The following is a 15,526-nucleotide window of genomic DNA, read 5'->3' on the forward strand; positions in this document are numbered from 1 at the left end:
TTACTCGTTAGGCCACGACGCACACTGTATTATTATCGAGATCTAGCAGAACTTAATTAAAAAATAATACTCTTCTAAATATTCCTAAAACTCCCTTTATTACACAGGTGTATAACTAAATAACCGATATTAAATAAAATTATTAAGTGTATAACACCATACAACACAGGGGAAGTCTCGAAACATAGCTTATGCGTACTGTTGTTGTTGCTAGCACTAGTCCTAGCAAGAGCAGTGCTTCGCAGAATCTACCACCGGATCGGAATCGCGATACATTGAGAATATATCGCCGAGAAACTCAGTAAGCTGTGCGGGTTACTTCGCTCGTCGAACTCATAGTCTTAATCGATAAGTTCGACGAGGACGGTGACCAGTGCTTAGAGGGTCTAAAAGCACTGAAAGTGGTTCCGGGGTATCTGACAAGACATGCTTCGGACGACGCCGGTTTTAGTACTAGCACGAGTGTATTGTTTAGTTTTGCTTTATTGCTGAATGCGAACAGGTCTGTTCTTGTCGTTTAAAGTGCTATAATTAGTCATTTTTATCGTTTGTTATATCATCGAGGATACGTTAAGGTAAGTTTGAACCTTATAATATTGAAATGTTATTAGTTAATTACGTTTTTGCTGTAGTCCTTGAAAAAAAATTTCTTTTTGTGTTAGTGTTGACTTTTAAAAATGTATGCAAGGGTATACACCGGGAAATCACTGTTATAGCATTCTACGGTTAATGTTCTTTGAAATTTAGTTGTAATCCCTTGCTCCTATTTGCCCCGCTCATACATATATTTTTTTTCAGCGCTATGAAATGGCGAGATATTTTTAATATATGGTTCCCAAGTAATAAAAAAAAGGTCAAAATAACCTTATAATTGAAAAAATCGTACAATATTATGACATAGAGGACTGTAGAAACCCTCCACGATCACTTCAAATGTTAATAAGTAGTCTTACAGCAAAAATACAATCTAAATGGGAGAAATGTAAGCGAACATAACAGGGATCAATCTGGATTTAATCAAACATTTCTGTTATCTTGGAGGCACTTTCATCCGACTTAGAAATAGATCCTGACTAGTTCAAGACATATGCCGAGACAAGAAAACTTTATTTAGTACATTATTCCTGGTACTAAATGCCTTCTAGTATACACAAAATCCTCTCACACTTAAAAGAAGTAATTGAAACATGCGTTTTACCTTTGGACCAATTAGCAGAAGAAGCTCTAAAAGCGAACAATAAGGAATATAGGAGGAATCGCGAGTATTTCAGCAGGAAAACAAGCAGAATTGACACCAATCGAGACGTACTTAACCGATTTCTGATAGGTTCAGATCCACTTCTATCTTCCAAATCAACAGTGCAAAATAGAACATGGGAGAAGAAACTTACTCGACGGAGGAAGATGGGTAGAAGGTTATGCGAATTTTTTTTAGTCTATAGAATATAATATTTAGGGGTGTAAAATATATTTCCTGTGTATTTAGAACAAATTGCAGTATTAAAAATAATATTTTTAAAGAAAATAAAGAAATAAATCATTTTTATTAATAATTAATGTTATTTATTTATTTAGAAATACGAAATAACATCTAATATTAACATTTTATGACACGTAAAATTAAAAAAAGATAAATTCACGCAAGATTGAATTAAGTTCTGCTAGATCTCGATAATAATACAGTGTGCGACGACTACGAATCTTACAATTCAATTCAAAATGATTTATTTGCCAATGACATGGTACATAAATAACGGTATTATAAAATTTTTACATTCTAGCTCGTTCTTACTTGAATAAAAAGTGTGCAAATATAAAATAAATATAGATTTAATTGAAGATTACTAACATGTCAATTATAACATTTATAAATTATAGTCATAAAGAATTTAATTACATTCATAATCCACTAAAATCATAAAATAATAGATCTAATCAATAATATGCTTAAAAAAATCAAATATGTTTATTATTATTTAAAAATTCACCAATATAATAACTATCCTTAAAAAAAAACTTTACATCGTTTTTAAATTACCAATTCAACAATTTAGATTGATTTAAAAAAATACGATTTAAGCCCCGGGAAAAATTCATTAATACTTTTCAAAAAATTTAACGAAAAAGCACAGTATTCAATTCCGTTTTAGATAAATAAAATATTGTTTAAGCAAATGCGACAAGAGTGATAAGAAGGCAATCAATGTAAACTAAAATTTATATGTTTTTTTTTCCGTAAACTGTCATATTTGTATTAAAAAAAAATGAATAGACCGAATGATTGGTGGATTGATGCATTCGTCAAGGTCACGCTTCGCTGTCATTAAATACATCCACACATTAAAATAACTAGAGCAGCATCTATTGTACGTTGATACTTGTATTGCGAGTAAACTATACCAGAATCCTTCGATGGAGTGCCAATTATCCAATTAAACGCGAATCAATGGAGCGCGAACTCACAGAGCACGAATATGATACAAATATTCATTTTTAATACGTTTTTATTAGCTTCAGACGTATGTATGTTAGTATGTAACGGAATCTTTGAACATGATTTTGACACCCTTCAAAACGTTGGATTAACTCGAAATTTATTAAGGACCGATGACAATTCAATATTTAAAAAAAATTAAGAAAATGAAATTCAACTAAAACTAAACAATAAATAATAGTTGAAAAAAACTAACAAAATACGCTTTTATAGAAAATCCAACTAAAAAATAGAAAACAAATTTTAATAAATTTGAATTAAAAATAGGATAAGAAATATAATAGTAATACAATCATATCTAGGATAATCACATATATCATATCAATCATATCTAGGATAATCACATATATCATATCAATCATATCTAGGATATTCGTTCCTCTTCACATACAAAACCATAAAGGATCTTCCTCTGCATTTATTATACATAGATCAGTAAGATGGAGCCAATTGTAGTTTCACAATAGATACAATCCCAGGTTGTGCACCATATTCTGAGCGTATAAAGATTAACAGAGTAGATTGTACTTTTTACTTTCGTTAAGTGGTATTGGTATCTTAGCTTTTTTTATTTAAATTTGAACTATATTCTCGTTTGAAACTTGAACAAAAATCAATATTTCTTTGTAGGTACTTGCAAAAATTGAGTACGAACAGCTTGACTTCACATTATCAACAAACCTTTCTTTTATTGCTTATATTATAACTTCTGTTATTTTGGGCTATATGTTTGATTTTTTTAAGATTTTATAGATTTTACTGGTGGTAGGACCTCTTGTGAATCCGCACGGGTAGGTACCACCGTCCTAACTATTTTTGCCGTGAAGCAGTAATGCGTTTCGGTTTGAAGGGTGGGGCAGCCGTTGTAACTATACTGAGACCTTAGAACTTATATCTCAAGGTGGGTGGCACATTTACGTTGGAGATGTCTATGGGCTCTAGTAACCAATTAACACCAGGTGCGTTGTGAGCTCTTCCATTCGTATATAAATAAATAAAAAAACAGCCCACTGAGCTTCTCGCTGCATCTTCTTATTGGGTCGCGATTTCGATCTGGTGGTAAATTCTGCGAAATACTGCACTGTTTAGGGCTAGTTTTAGCAAATCCGCGATAAATCCGCGAGTTCACCTACCCGTCCGCAACTAGGTGGAATACCCCCTTACCAATGAATCGGTAGTGAAAAAAGAGGACCCTATTATTGCTCCAGGATATCACTAGTTAATGATGACCCGAATAAAACAACATGAAATGCATTTAAGCTCGAGTCCTTGGCCAAATAAGCCGGTCATTAAGATAAAACCAAAACAACAATAAAACAAAAAAACTATTGCGAGTACTACTTTCTCCAGTTTCTTCAACATTTATAGTTTGGAATTAGCGACAGTCAGAATTATAATGAAGCCATGAAAAACTGTCGATTAATGGCGCGTCGGATATCCTGTCACTGCGTAACTAAGCTATCTCGTTCAGAGACGCGAACGAATCCAAGTTTGCGTTGATTTATTATTTCGGTCGAACGACTCAAAATCAACATCAGTTAGTTATGCTTGTCAGTTTATGCTTGGTTAAGCATGCTATCTAACTGATTTTGAGTGAAGACGATATACATGTCCGATTCGTAAAAAAAAAAAAATTAAAAATTCAACAAATGCACATTTAAAAAAAAAAACATTAATTACAATGTCACTTTTAGAGAACCAAGAGAACGTCCACCAACTTTATGTAAATCGCAATATAAAAGTCTCCCTTCGTATGGAATTCCAGAGACACGGACTCGTTTGCCATATCGAATAATAAAACGCATGACTACAAAAAATGTGAAAAAGCAAAAAACTGAAACTCATTGTTTTCCTCAAAACAATACACCAGACCGAACAAGGCACCGGGTAACTTCAGCTAGGAATTCAATCTAGGAACTCAATCAAACAAACTTCACTGTATCAGCGAGTCGACAATTGCCAATCTCTCCCGTTTATTTACATACTAGCGACCCACTCTCGCTTCGCTTCGGAAACTGTAATTTATTATTGATTTCTCCACTATTTAATGGATGTTATTATACATATAAACCTTCCTCAGCAATCACTCTTATCTATTAAAAAAAACCGCATCAAAATCTGTTGCGTAGTTTTAAAGATTTCAGCATACATAGGGACAGACAGATATAGGGACAGAGAAAGCGACTTTGTTTTATACTATGTAGTGATAACGCATTCAAAACTTTTCTACAGAGCGTATACAATGTAAAATGATTATTTACAAAGCTATATTCAGCTTCACTGCATGTTAGTTCAGAGCATATAACTTTAAAAGCTCCTCCACCAATGTATTCCGCTTCTCACCCTTAACAGAGTGGTCGTGATCGTCAAGGGTAGTTTAGTAGTAAAAAATTCTAGATCATTTTGCTAAGTTTTACCTTCAAGATTAACAGCTCTGACAAAAAAGTTTGTTGAAACTAATACAGTTCAGTAACTCCTCTCAAAGTATCAAAATATCGACCAGCGAAATCCCCGGTTAACTAGGATGAATTTTGTGCAAGGCGGACCGAGTTATGTCCGAGCGAATGATTTTGCAATTGAGTGCATCCTGCTTCTCGTTCACTTAACCTGAAAATTCCCTTTAGATATTAAACTTTCCCCATTCTGATGATGAGAGCGCTGTTTGTCTGTAGTTAAGCTCAAGAATTCCCTTCATAAAATATGAAGACTATTGGAAGACATTAAAACACCAACTGATACTGCAAGTACATTATCGACTTTTCATGGTAATGTTTCGAATGGCTAACAAATTTTGTGTAATATATTTGATATTCGGAGTCAGGATATTATAGTTCCAGTCTCTTATGCGTATTTTCAGTACATACAATAGAATCTTAGACTTGGAACGCTATAGCACCGTTGTGATATGAATTTATGTGAAGACAAAAACTTTTCTATGTTTTCCCGGGAGTCTTCTAATTCTAAGCTGCCTTTGAGTGAGTAGTGAAGTAAATAAATGCTTAGAGGTAAATTTGTTTGCCCACCTACGCTTAATTAAGACATGAAAATTCAATTTTAGTCGACAGAATTGAAAAAACACTCAACTGAAATAATGATTATCTGAACTCTTCAAGTCGAACTAAATAACCCTGCTAAAACGCGAGGTTTAGTTATACATTTTGTAACTTTAATTTTCAATTTAAGGGGTAGTTATTTGTTCGTCGAGAAAACTCGCCCCAGGATACAGCCACAGCATAATTATCTGACTACGTTGAGCGATTTAATTATACGGCCGCGAGCGGTTCACTGTAATTTACGCTATATTTCACAAAATGTTTTGTATACCAAATCCGAACGCTGTTTTTGTGGGCGAATTGCAACTCGGTCCGGTCATCGTTCTCATCGAATCCGTCGTTAACGACGAAAGGCTCGGCGAGTAAAGTAACCTACAGACACAGCCCACTGAGTTTCTCGCCGGAACTTCTCAGTGGGTCGCGTTTCCAATCCGGTGGTAGATTCTGCGAAGCACAACTCTTGCTAGGGTTCGTGTTAGCAACAACGTCAGGTTTGAGCCCCGTGATCTGACCTACTCGCCCGGTGACGCCGATATGGTCTCTCAAGACCAGCTTAGGTAGGAAAAAAAGCAACTCGTGTATAGCCCGTTTTAGTTCGTTGTGAAGAAAATTGTCATTAATAAAAGTGCTCCTAACACACCCTGTGTTATACTTTTAGATACCACTATCGTTGGCTTTTTCGCCATGAAGCAGTGATGCATTTCAGGTTTGAGGGTTCTGGGACGTATTGTGTAAGGTGTAGCTCTTTTTAATACAATTATGACAGTCTTTTATCTCGTGCTCGATATACGAGTATACTTAAAGAAACGCGTTTCGGTTTAAGGCAATGTATCCATATTCATAAACAGATGAGGGAGAAGGGAAAGTTCGAACTACAATAATAATTAACATTTCGGGCTTATTAAATACGAATGCCCAAATAGAAACATTTATGATTTGCTTATCTCTACTTTACATATAACAACGCACGCTATTGATAATACATAAACTATTCCATATATGGTTTAAGTTTCGCCGTAACCTTGTATAGAATTCTGTCGTGGCCCAGCGGTTATAACTCAATATCATACAAGAGTTAGATAAATTTTAAGATCCTTTATGTACAAATTTACAGAAATGAATACGCGTACAATACATGAATTACTTCCGTAATATAAGAATAGCTTCGTGTAATAAAAATGTTGTTCATTTAAAATGTTTGCGTTAAGCAGTCGTGCGTTCCAATTTATATGATCGAAGTGTATGCAATATAATTGAGCCATCGACTTCATCTTCATCTTTTATTATACTCTCTATGGAATATTTTTTTTATTGCTTTGATGGGTGGACGAGCTCACAGCCTAGCTGGTGTTAAGTGGTTACTGGAGCCCATAGACATCTACCACGTAAATGCGCCACCCACCTTGAGATATAAGTTCTAAAGTCTCAGTATAGTTACAACGGCTGCCCTACCCTTCAAACCGAAACGCATTATTGCTTCACGGCGAAAATAGGCAGGGTGGTGGTACCTACCGGCGCGGACTCACAAGAGGTCCTACCACCAGTAATTACGCAAATGATGATATAATTTTGCGGGTTTGATTTTTATTACACGATGATATTCCTTCACCGTGGAAGTCAATAAACGTTTGTTGAGTACGTATTTCATTAGAAAAATTGGTACCCGCCTGCGGGATTCAAACACTGGTACATCGCTCATCACGAATGCACCGGACGACTTATCCTTAAGGCCACGACGACCTAACCTGCAGTCCATATAAAGGAATAAAAAAATTGCTTGTCAGTCTATAGAAGCAAAATATCACTCCGTTGTACTATAAAAACTGATGCCTCAAGGTGGGTGGTGCCATTTTCGTTGACAATCTTTATATGCGTTTACCACTTAAATCCGGGTGAACCGTGTGTGTGCTCGTCTACCCATTTAATCAATTGAAAAGTGTTTATTTCATATTGGAATCAGCTATTATCATAATACGTGTAATAAAAGTACAGTGTACTTGTTACATCTACTCTTAGAAGCGAATGTAAGTAATTTTTAATAATTCTCTTTAAGAATAATGTGATTCAGAATGAAATACGTCTCGATTACTTCTTTCAAAGCAAACGCTCTTAATGTAAATGATATTACTATAAATATTGTAATAAGTTTCCACGAAAATGTATATCGTTTTTATAAAGCTCAAACATCAAGGTTTTATTTTTCGTCTATTAACAATCATGAGACAGGAAGAGACTTTCAATATTATTCATCTAGTGATACCATACCAAGCCATGAGGTAGTTGAGGCAAGATGTGTAGTGTGATGACTACGGCAGAAATATATTAGGAATAGAAACAGAGACACTGGGCAGTAAAAACTTTGATTATACCCGTTCACTACGATATGAGTATCATCAAGACAAATTATTATTTGAGCACAAAGTAGGCAACAACATAATTGTGCTTCTCAGATTGCCATTGTCAATAGGCGACGCAGAGTACTTCTCACCAATTGGACTGTAAGCAGTTCTACCATCAATGGCAATAAACAGGTAGGTACCACCCCCTGCCTATTTCTGCCGTGAAGCAGTAATGCGTTTCGGCTTGAAGGGTGGGCCAGCCGTTGTAACTATATTTGAGACCTTAGAACTTATATCTCAAGGTGTGTGGCGCATTTACGTTGTAATGTCTATGGGCTCCAGTAACCACTTAACACCAGGTGGGCTGTGAGCTCGTCCAACCATATAAGCAATAAAAAAAAATACAAAAGTATAGTGAGGATACTATGCTGGGTTTTAAACTTGTTTCTGCAATAAGGCTAACGCCTGGTTAAGTGACTATTGGAATTTATAAATGTTTCTTAAATTAGTAATTTTATTTCTGCATGTGGTATAAGTTCAAGATGTCTAAAGCGAATGAAAAACTGTCCTCCTCTCTCATGGTAATTTACGATTGTTTCGAAGCTTAATTGCTAATAAATAGGTAATAGCTAGCTCGAGGCACTGCTACTATTAGCATGTCAACAACCGATGTACTTTGTATTCATTAAAACGTCATTCACGTCCTTGTTATCAATACCCCGACACGAAAACCAATAAGTGCTAAAATCACACCGGACCTATATCATTCAATTTTAGTGGTGGTAGGACCTCTTGTGAGTCCGCACGGGTAGGTACCACCGCCCCGCCTATTTCTGCCGTGAAGCAGTAATGCGTTTCGGTTTGAAGGGTGGGACAGCCGTTGTGACTATACTGAGACCTTAGAGCTATATCTCAAGGTGTGTGGCGCATTTACGTTGTAGATGTCTATGGGCTCCAGTAACCACTTAACACCAGGTGGGCTGTGAGCTCGTCCACACATCTAAGCAATAAAAAAAAAAATGTCCCGTTTTTGCGGTAAAACTATCAAGGGTCCTCATCTCTCATTCCCCCTCCCTTCGTGCGTAGTATTCCTCCGCGCAGTGGATAGCGACATTGATGCTGGAGTCCAAAGTCCACTTAATCTGATCAGACCAGCGCATGGGACTATGCCCCCCTAAGCCTCGTTTCTTTCCACTTGGCCGATGATTAGAAGTCTTTCGAGATCGTCACGCTTTTTCCTCGCAATGTGACCGAAAAACTCTAAATCCTACGTAGGCAAATGGTGGAGTCTTGTGGAGATACCTAGTTCTTCCAGGATTGATGCGTTTGTCCGATGCGCCGTCAAGGGAATCTGCAGCATTTTTCTCCAGCATCACATCTCTCATTAGCAAAATGAAATATCAGTAAAATGACTTACCTTTTGGCGGTACATCGCAGCGGCCTTGGTATTGTACTTCTGTGGTATAGTCATCCCAGAACTGATGTCCGGTTGACTCTCGAAGAACTCGCGGGCCTTCGCGTTGCCTCCGACCTGGAGCAAGGCAGAATTGACCGAACTCAATACGCCGATCGTTTTACTATTATAAAATCTATATATCTACCAGAAGAATAATGTGGAATCTACTTTTGTAAGGATCACTTATATACGGATTCATGTATACATTTTTACTATTTCTTTTTAATCTGTTTCTTGAGTAAAATTTTGAGGTTAACTATTTAAATATCATTATGTCTCGTTCCAAAATAGATGCGTAGATTTTTACAATACATCGGCACACACAAGACCACTTCATTTTTAATTTTTACTGGTACTTACCATCCAGATTTACTATTATTAAATTTAACTTTTAAACTTAAACAGATTTCAGAATCAGATTTTTCGGCATCAGACGCGTACAATCCAAATTAATTAAACGAAACGAAAAAATACATTACGAAATGTAGTTTTAATTGTATATACCAGTGAACGAGCTCACGGCTCAACTAGTATTAAATGGTTACTGACAGGGCCGTGAAACTGCAATACTTTAAGACAAATATTTTTTTCTGTATGGAAACTAGCGACATCTTGTAGTGGATGCCCCTAAGCTTAAATGTTACGTTGAACGTTTACGTAGAAAAAAAAATCATACAGGTCTTTATTTGCTATAGATAAATTGAAATTTTATCAATTTGTGGTTTCTATAAAATTTACAAAATCCTTCATTAAAAATAAAATATAGGATAGGAAATATGTTACTGCCATCTACAGGAGCAATGAGAAACTAATTGAAGGGAAGCCATCTAGCAGCCGACGCCGGTAAACATTTTTGTTAAGTGCTTGAGTTGCCTATCTATAACTAATTTATGTGTATTATCTATGGTTACTGAAACCCATAGACATTACTACCTTGAGAGTGAACGTTTGTATTACTTGTATAATAATTACGCATATTTATTGCAGCTTTGATTTACATTACACGATGTTATTCCTCCATCGTGGACGCCATTCGTGACTATGTTTTTCTTTCTTCTTCTTCATAGGTATTTTCCTTAGAGTCATCGTTACCTGTCTGTGGTATTAGAACACCAGCAAAGTCACATCTCTCGATACGAGTACACCAGAGGTCTTATCCCTTAGACCACGACTGCTAATACTATGGGTCTGTATTTTTGCACTACTAAAAATCATTTGCACATGTTCACAGCGACTCACTGGGTAGCTCCATTTACAGACTTTTGAACAATCTACACATCGACCTAGTAGTAGTATTTTCGGAACAATTGAAAACTGAGTAACATATGATGATACTTAAATTGTCCAAGTTACAAGCCTACGAATCTCTTGATCTTAACGTTTTTTGGGCCAAAACGAAGATGCCTACAAAGACAAGATCAATAACGTTTGGATTAAAATTAAAAACCTTTCACAGTTAAGTCATTTTTAAACGAAATACGGGTTTTATAGATTTTTTGTTTTGACCCTTCAAATTAATAATCCGATGTTGAAACGATTCCAATTAAACACACAAATTCGGGATCGCCCCACGTAACTGCATACAACGTCGAGTATTTTCCAATAATTGGTGATCTCTGACTTCGAGTAGTATTCAATTCTCCCGGGGCTTACTTCAAACAGCAGTATTACGTGTCGTCCAATTTGAAATACGCAATTGAAATTCGGAATCGAAATACGAAAGCGTTCGAAACAACAAACAACAATTATAGCATTGTTTATTCACCTGTTCGATATTGTGAGTCGTAAACCTTTATACACCTTATTAATTATTGAGTAGATTAGCACTGAGCCATTACGCCGGGGAGGGTTTTAAATAATTTCGAACATAGCATAATTTATGATTTGATGTCTGAAGGTTACCTAAGCCTATAAATAAAATATTAGCTGCTGACGGATTCTTTGATAATATGTACAGCTTTCGTGTCAGGTATAAAGCAAAAATATAGAACTTAAAAATATATTAGAAATTCCAACTTTACAATAATGTGACCGTAGTTAAACTTCGTTGTATTTATATTTGATCAAGACATTGTCTGAAGGTAACAGCCCGTACATTATGAAATAAATTGATTAAGACACCTACAATTCTGTAGCAGAAGAAAATGAGTTAGTTAAGAGACCGTATTACTGATTGACCTACGAAGCAATAGGGTATCAGCTAAACTAACCTAACCACGTGCCGCTAACATACTTTGAGACACTATTAGATATATTGTAGGACCTGTACCAGTTAATTTAATTTTATCACGAAATGTTTATTGATAAATGGTTATGTACGAGGGCAGCAAAAGTGCATGGATTGTAGGGTATCTAAACCATTTTGACCTTTTTAACTAACGCAATCTGTTATTAACTAACTAATTGCTTGTAGTATTGATTAAATTGAGACTAAATTGTATTTTTATACTTTTTTAAGTATTAGGTACTTCTGTTGATGAATGTGATGTTGGCAACTTTTTGCTAACATTTTCGAACGTGTTTCCTCTAAATTGGTTTGTTTTTTTTAGCTCTCCTATCCTAACCTCGAGAGGTTTACTAGGTTCGCCGAGCGTGTAGGCTAGCTCACTGGGCTCATCCTAGCTAACACTAGCCCTAGCAAAAGCAGTGCTTCACAGAATCTACCACCGGATCGGAATCGCGATCCTCTGAGAAGATCCGGCGAGAAACTCAGTGGCCACTGCTTTGGAGTACTTAGAACAAAGGTCATTTGCTATTGATTTTAAGATCGTAAATTTTATAGATTTGATAGAGAATTACTTACATAGCCACATGATTATGGAACTTATCGTATCCATAGAATCCTGCAGCTGAACTCTCATTCTAATGTATGGCAACGACATTAAGATGTTTGTTTAAAAATTATTATTTAAAAGCCAGTAAGTATTGCTCACTTTTTAAATTTCTGACATTCCGGACAATGTATTCGAATCTTAGGAAAATAAAAAAAAACAACGTAAGTCGTCCCCTTAAATGTTTTGGAACGCATATGTATCGCAAAGCAGCTTATGTAGAGCGTTGTCGTCGTCCCATTTACTCTAATGCTGCTTTGAGCCGACTTGATCACATAAAGATTTTTTTTGTAAAAGAAAGCACCGCCATAACGCCATAGCCAAAAAAAAAGAAACAAACGGAAACTCGCAATAGCAACAAACGCATAATATTATGATTATTAAAAAAAACACAAATATTGGGCTCACCTATTCATTACAAAATTAAAATTTTTAGTCAGTAGGTTTGGCTGTGGAATTTTCACACCAATAGCCATCTTTTTTTAAAAAAAATTTAAATACTAACAAACGCTATTACGATTTTATTATTTTACAACAGATAAATTATTTAATTAAACAAAGATTTTACACAGCATATCCATGTTAATTTTAATTGTGAATATTCTCTGTGTATCCTCAATTTTTTTTTAAAGTTGCAATACAAGGTCAAGCAATGTTCTTTGACAGTCAAATTATTTTTTCATCTTATTTTTCCATCATTTATTATAGACCAAAACAATATCTATCATTGAAGAAGTTCTTGGAGCGTTATTTTTTTACTAAAGTATCACTTTCAGTGTGGCAACTTGGTAGGCAGCTATGCCTCTTTCATTGAGAAGTTGGCCACTTCTAAGACCAATCCAAACCAACTCCAAGAACACTAAGACAGTAAAAAATATTATAAATTAGCTGAGCCTGAAGAACCAATCTACGCTATGCAAAAAGTATTATCGCAAGTGCAGTTTGCTGAGCGCTTTGTATACCGCGCTTTCGGTATGCAGTCATAATTTCAAACATTACGCAAGCGGGTCGCCCGTTCAATCCACTACTCTAATTTTACTACTGGTACAATTTTATTACTGGTGGCAGGACCTCTTGTGAGTCCGCACGGGTAGGTACCACCGCCCCGCTAATTTCTACCGTAAATCAATAATGCGTTTCGGTTTGAAGTGTGGGGCAGCCGTTGTAACTATACTGAGACCTTAGAACTTATATCTCAAGGTGGATAGCGCATTTACGTTGTAGATGTACGCCAGTAGCCACTTAACACCAGGTGCGCTGTGAGCTCGTCCACCCATCTAAGCAATAAGGAGATATTTACAAATTAAAAACTGCTCTGAAAGTTTTAGTTGAACTGTTTTCTGTTAGATGAACGAGTTTTGTAGCAAGTTGGTTACAAAGATAAAAATCCCTACGATTACAAGTTACAAGCTGAAATGGTGAGATTTGACAGACAGACAAAGAATCAATAAAGGCGAGATCTGAACGATTCCCGACTTCCTCTACTCTACTAGAGGTAAAAAACCGAAATATTAGACACACTTGATGTATTATCGATTTATAGTGTAGGTTCACTTTCTGGAGATTGAAAAATATATTGTTTGGCTTCTACGCCAGGCGATTTGGTTGTTAGATAAAAGTTAACAATTAAAGTAGCGAATTATTTATTAGACACTAGCGACCCGCCCTCGCTTCGCTTCGACTTTGTTTTATACTATGTAGTGATTTTACTTCGGTATTATTTTGAATTTAGATTCATTGTTTAATTGAGTAAAAAAAGTCTTCCGACGGAACGAAGACTGTGAAGTATCCGGGTCACAGTGTGAATGATGCAACCAACTTTAGACAAAAGGTGAAAGTCTCAAGTGCGCGATTGCTTTCAGACTGAAATACTGAGGGTACGTATCGTATGATTTCAGAAGACGTTGAGAATATCACTACAACTGCTACTTTTGATATATTTGCAAAGAAAAAGAAAGGAGACACGCCGAAATCATAACCAATCGACTATATTTTTCTACTTCGGAGGCAATCGGATCTCATTTCCAATATAGAGTCAAGCATGTTCCGCATAAGATTCATTTTACGCAATACAGCTACACAGCAAAGTTCGCTTCTATCGCAGAGAGCAGCGCAGTCTTCCAGTCCCACTAATTAAGTAATTATTGTGTCATTTCTGCAGTCCCCGAGTTTGTTACTTTGAATCTGCAATTCCTATCTCAACGTTAAAAAAAGGCAAGCAATCAACTTGTAAAAAAACGAAGCTTCTTTTCCTTCATCTTTTCCATTTCAAAATTTAAAACTCATTAGAATATTCTCATTGCATCACAAAATATAAAGGAGAATTGAAAAAGCTTTTTCTATATTTACCTATATTTAGATAAAAGCTACGTAGGTACATATTTATATGAACATTATATACTCTAAAAAATAATTATACTATTGTTGAAGGTCGAATTTTTAGCTAAACAATTTCATAGAAACATGTTTACTATTTGTTTAAAGAGCGTGTTATATCAAAGTCAAATAAATCGTTGTTATTATTATAATTAATTTGTCTTGGAGCTAAATCACGTTATGAAAGACAAGACTAACAAATACAAAATATTGTATAATGTATTTGTGGTGTTTATGAAACGCGCTTTTGTCTACAGCGCTCGGAACTAGCAGCACTTAATACAATTTAACTCAATGATGAAAACTCAATTATTCTGAAGCTGCGGTGCGGCATCCATTTATGAAAATTGATTTTCACATACGAAGCACTTTCATTATTGACCTACCCGCGTCTATAAATAAATTGACGGTTCGCGTCTATACATATTTAATATCAGAGTTGAATTAAATGTAATGTTCGAAATTCTTTCCGGAGGTTTTATTTTAACGATAACTTTTTTTTCCGAATTCAGTCCGCACCCTGATCGATTCGCTATAATACTATAAACAATAGATGAAATTGATATAATGTTTAACAATTTTTTACATTAACTTTATGCATATTTAAGGCAACTCACCATCATTTTCTCAAGTTCCACGTCCTTCCACTTGTCCATAGTGACGGAGCGAACGAATGACAGGTGAACACCGAGGCTTCGATGCACGCCCGAACATTCCAAGCATATCCAGACTCCGTACGTCACTGACACCCATTGAGGATTCAGAGTTCCGCACTCAAAGCATTTCTAAAACAAAGACCTTTTTTTATTTTCATAATAAGTACGGTGAGTGGTTTACAAAGGAAAATCTTTTTATTATGATACAGCTGATAAAGTGGTGCCATCATTCCGTGCATTAAAAATGGCGGGATTCCCGCAAGCAAGCACTGATTTTTTCCAATAAAAGAAATACAATATACTTAACACACATTGACGAAT

The 15,526-nt window shown here is 35.6% G+C and overlaps 1 protein-coding gene across 2 annotated transcripts in view; it reads right to left on the reverse strand.

The window, feature by feature from the left end:
- ArfGAP1 (ADP-ribosylation factor GTPase-activating protein 1) overlaps positions 1 to 15,526 on the reverse strand; it is a 29,608-nt gene that overhangs the window by 11,952 nt on the left and 2,130 nt on the right. For both annotated transcript variants that reach the window (XM_089740344.1, XM_028177112.2), the window contains exons 2-3: positions 15,167 to 15,334; positions 9,304 to 9,417 (exon numbers count right to left, since the gene is read on the reverse strand). In XM_089740344.1, the coding sequence (XP_089596470.1) occupies positions 9,304 to 9,417; positions 15,167 to 15,334 (282 nt within the window). The remainder of the gene's footprint in view (positions 1 to 9,303; positions 9,418 to 15,166; positions 15,335 to 15,526) is intronic.

The sequence above is a fragment of the Bombyx mandarina genome, chromosome 01 (assembly GCF_030267445.1).
Source record: "Bombyx mandarina strain Sakado chromosome 01, ASM3026744v2".
Taxonomy (NCBI): Eukaryota; Metazoa; Arthropoda; class Insecta; order Lepidoptera; family Bombycidae; genus Bombyx; species Bombyx mandarina.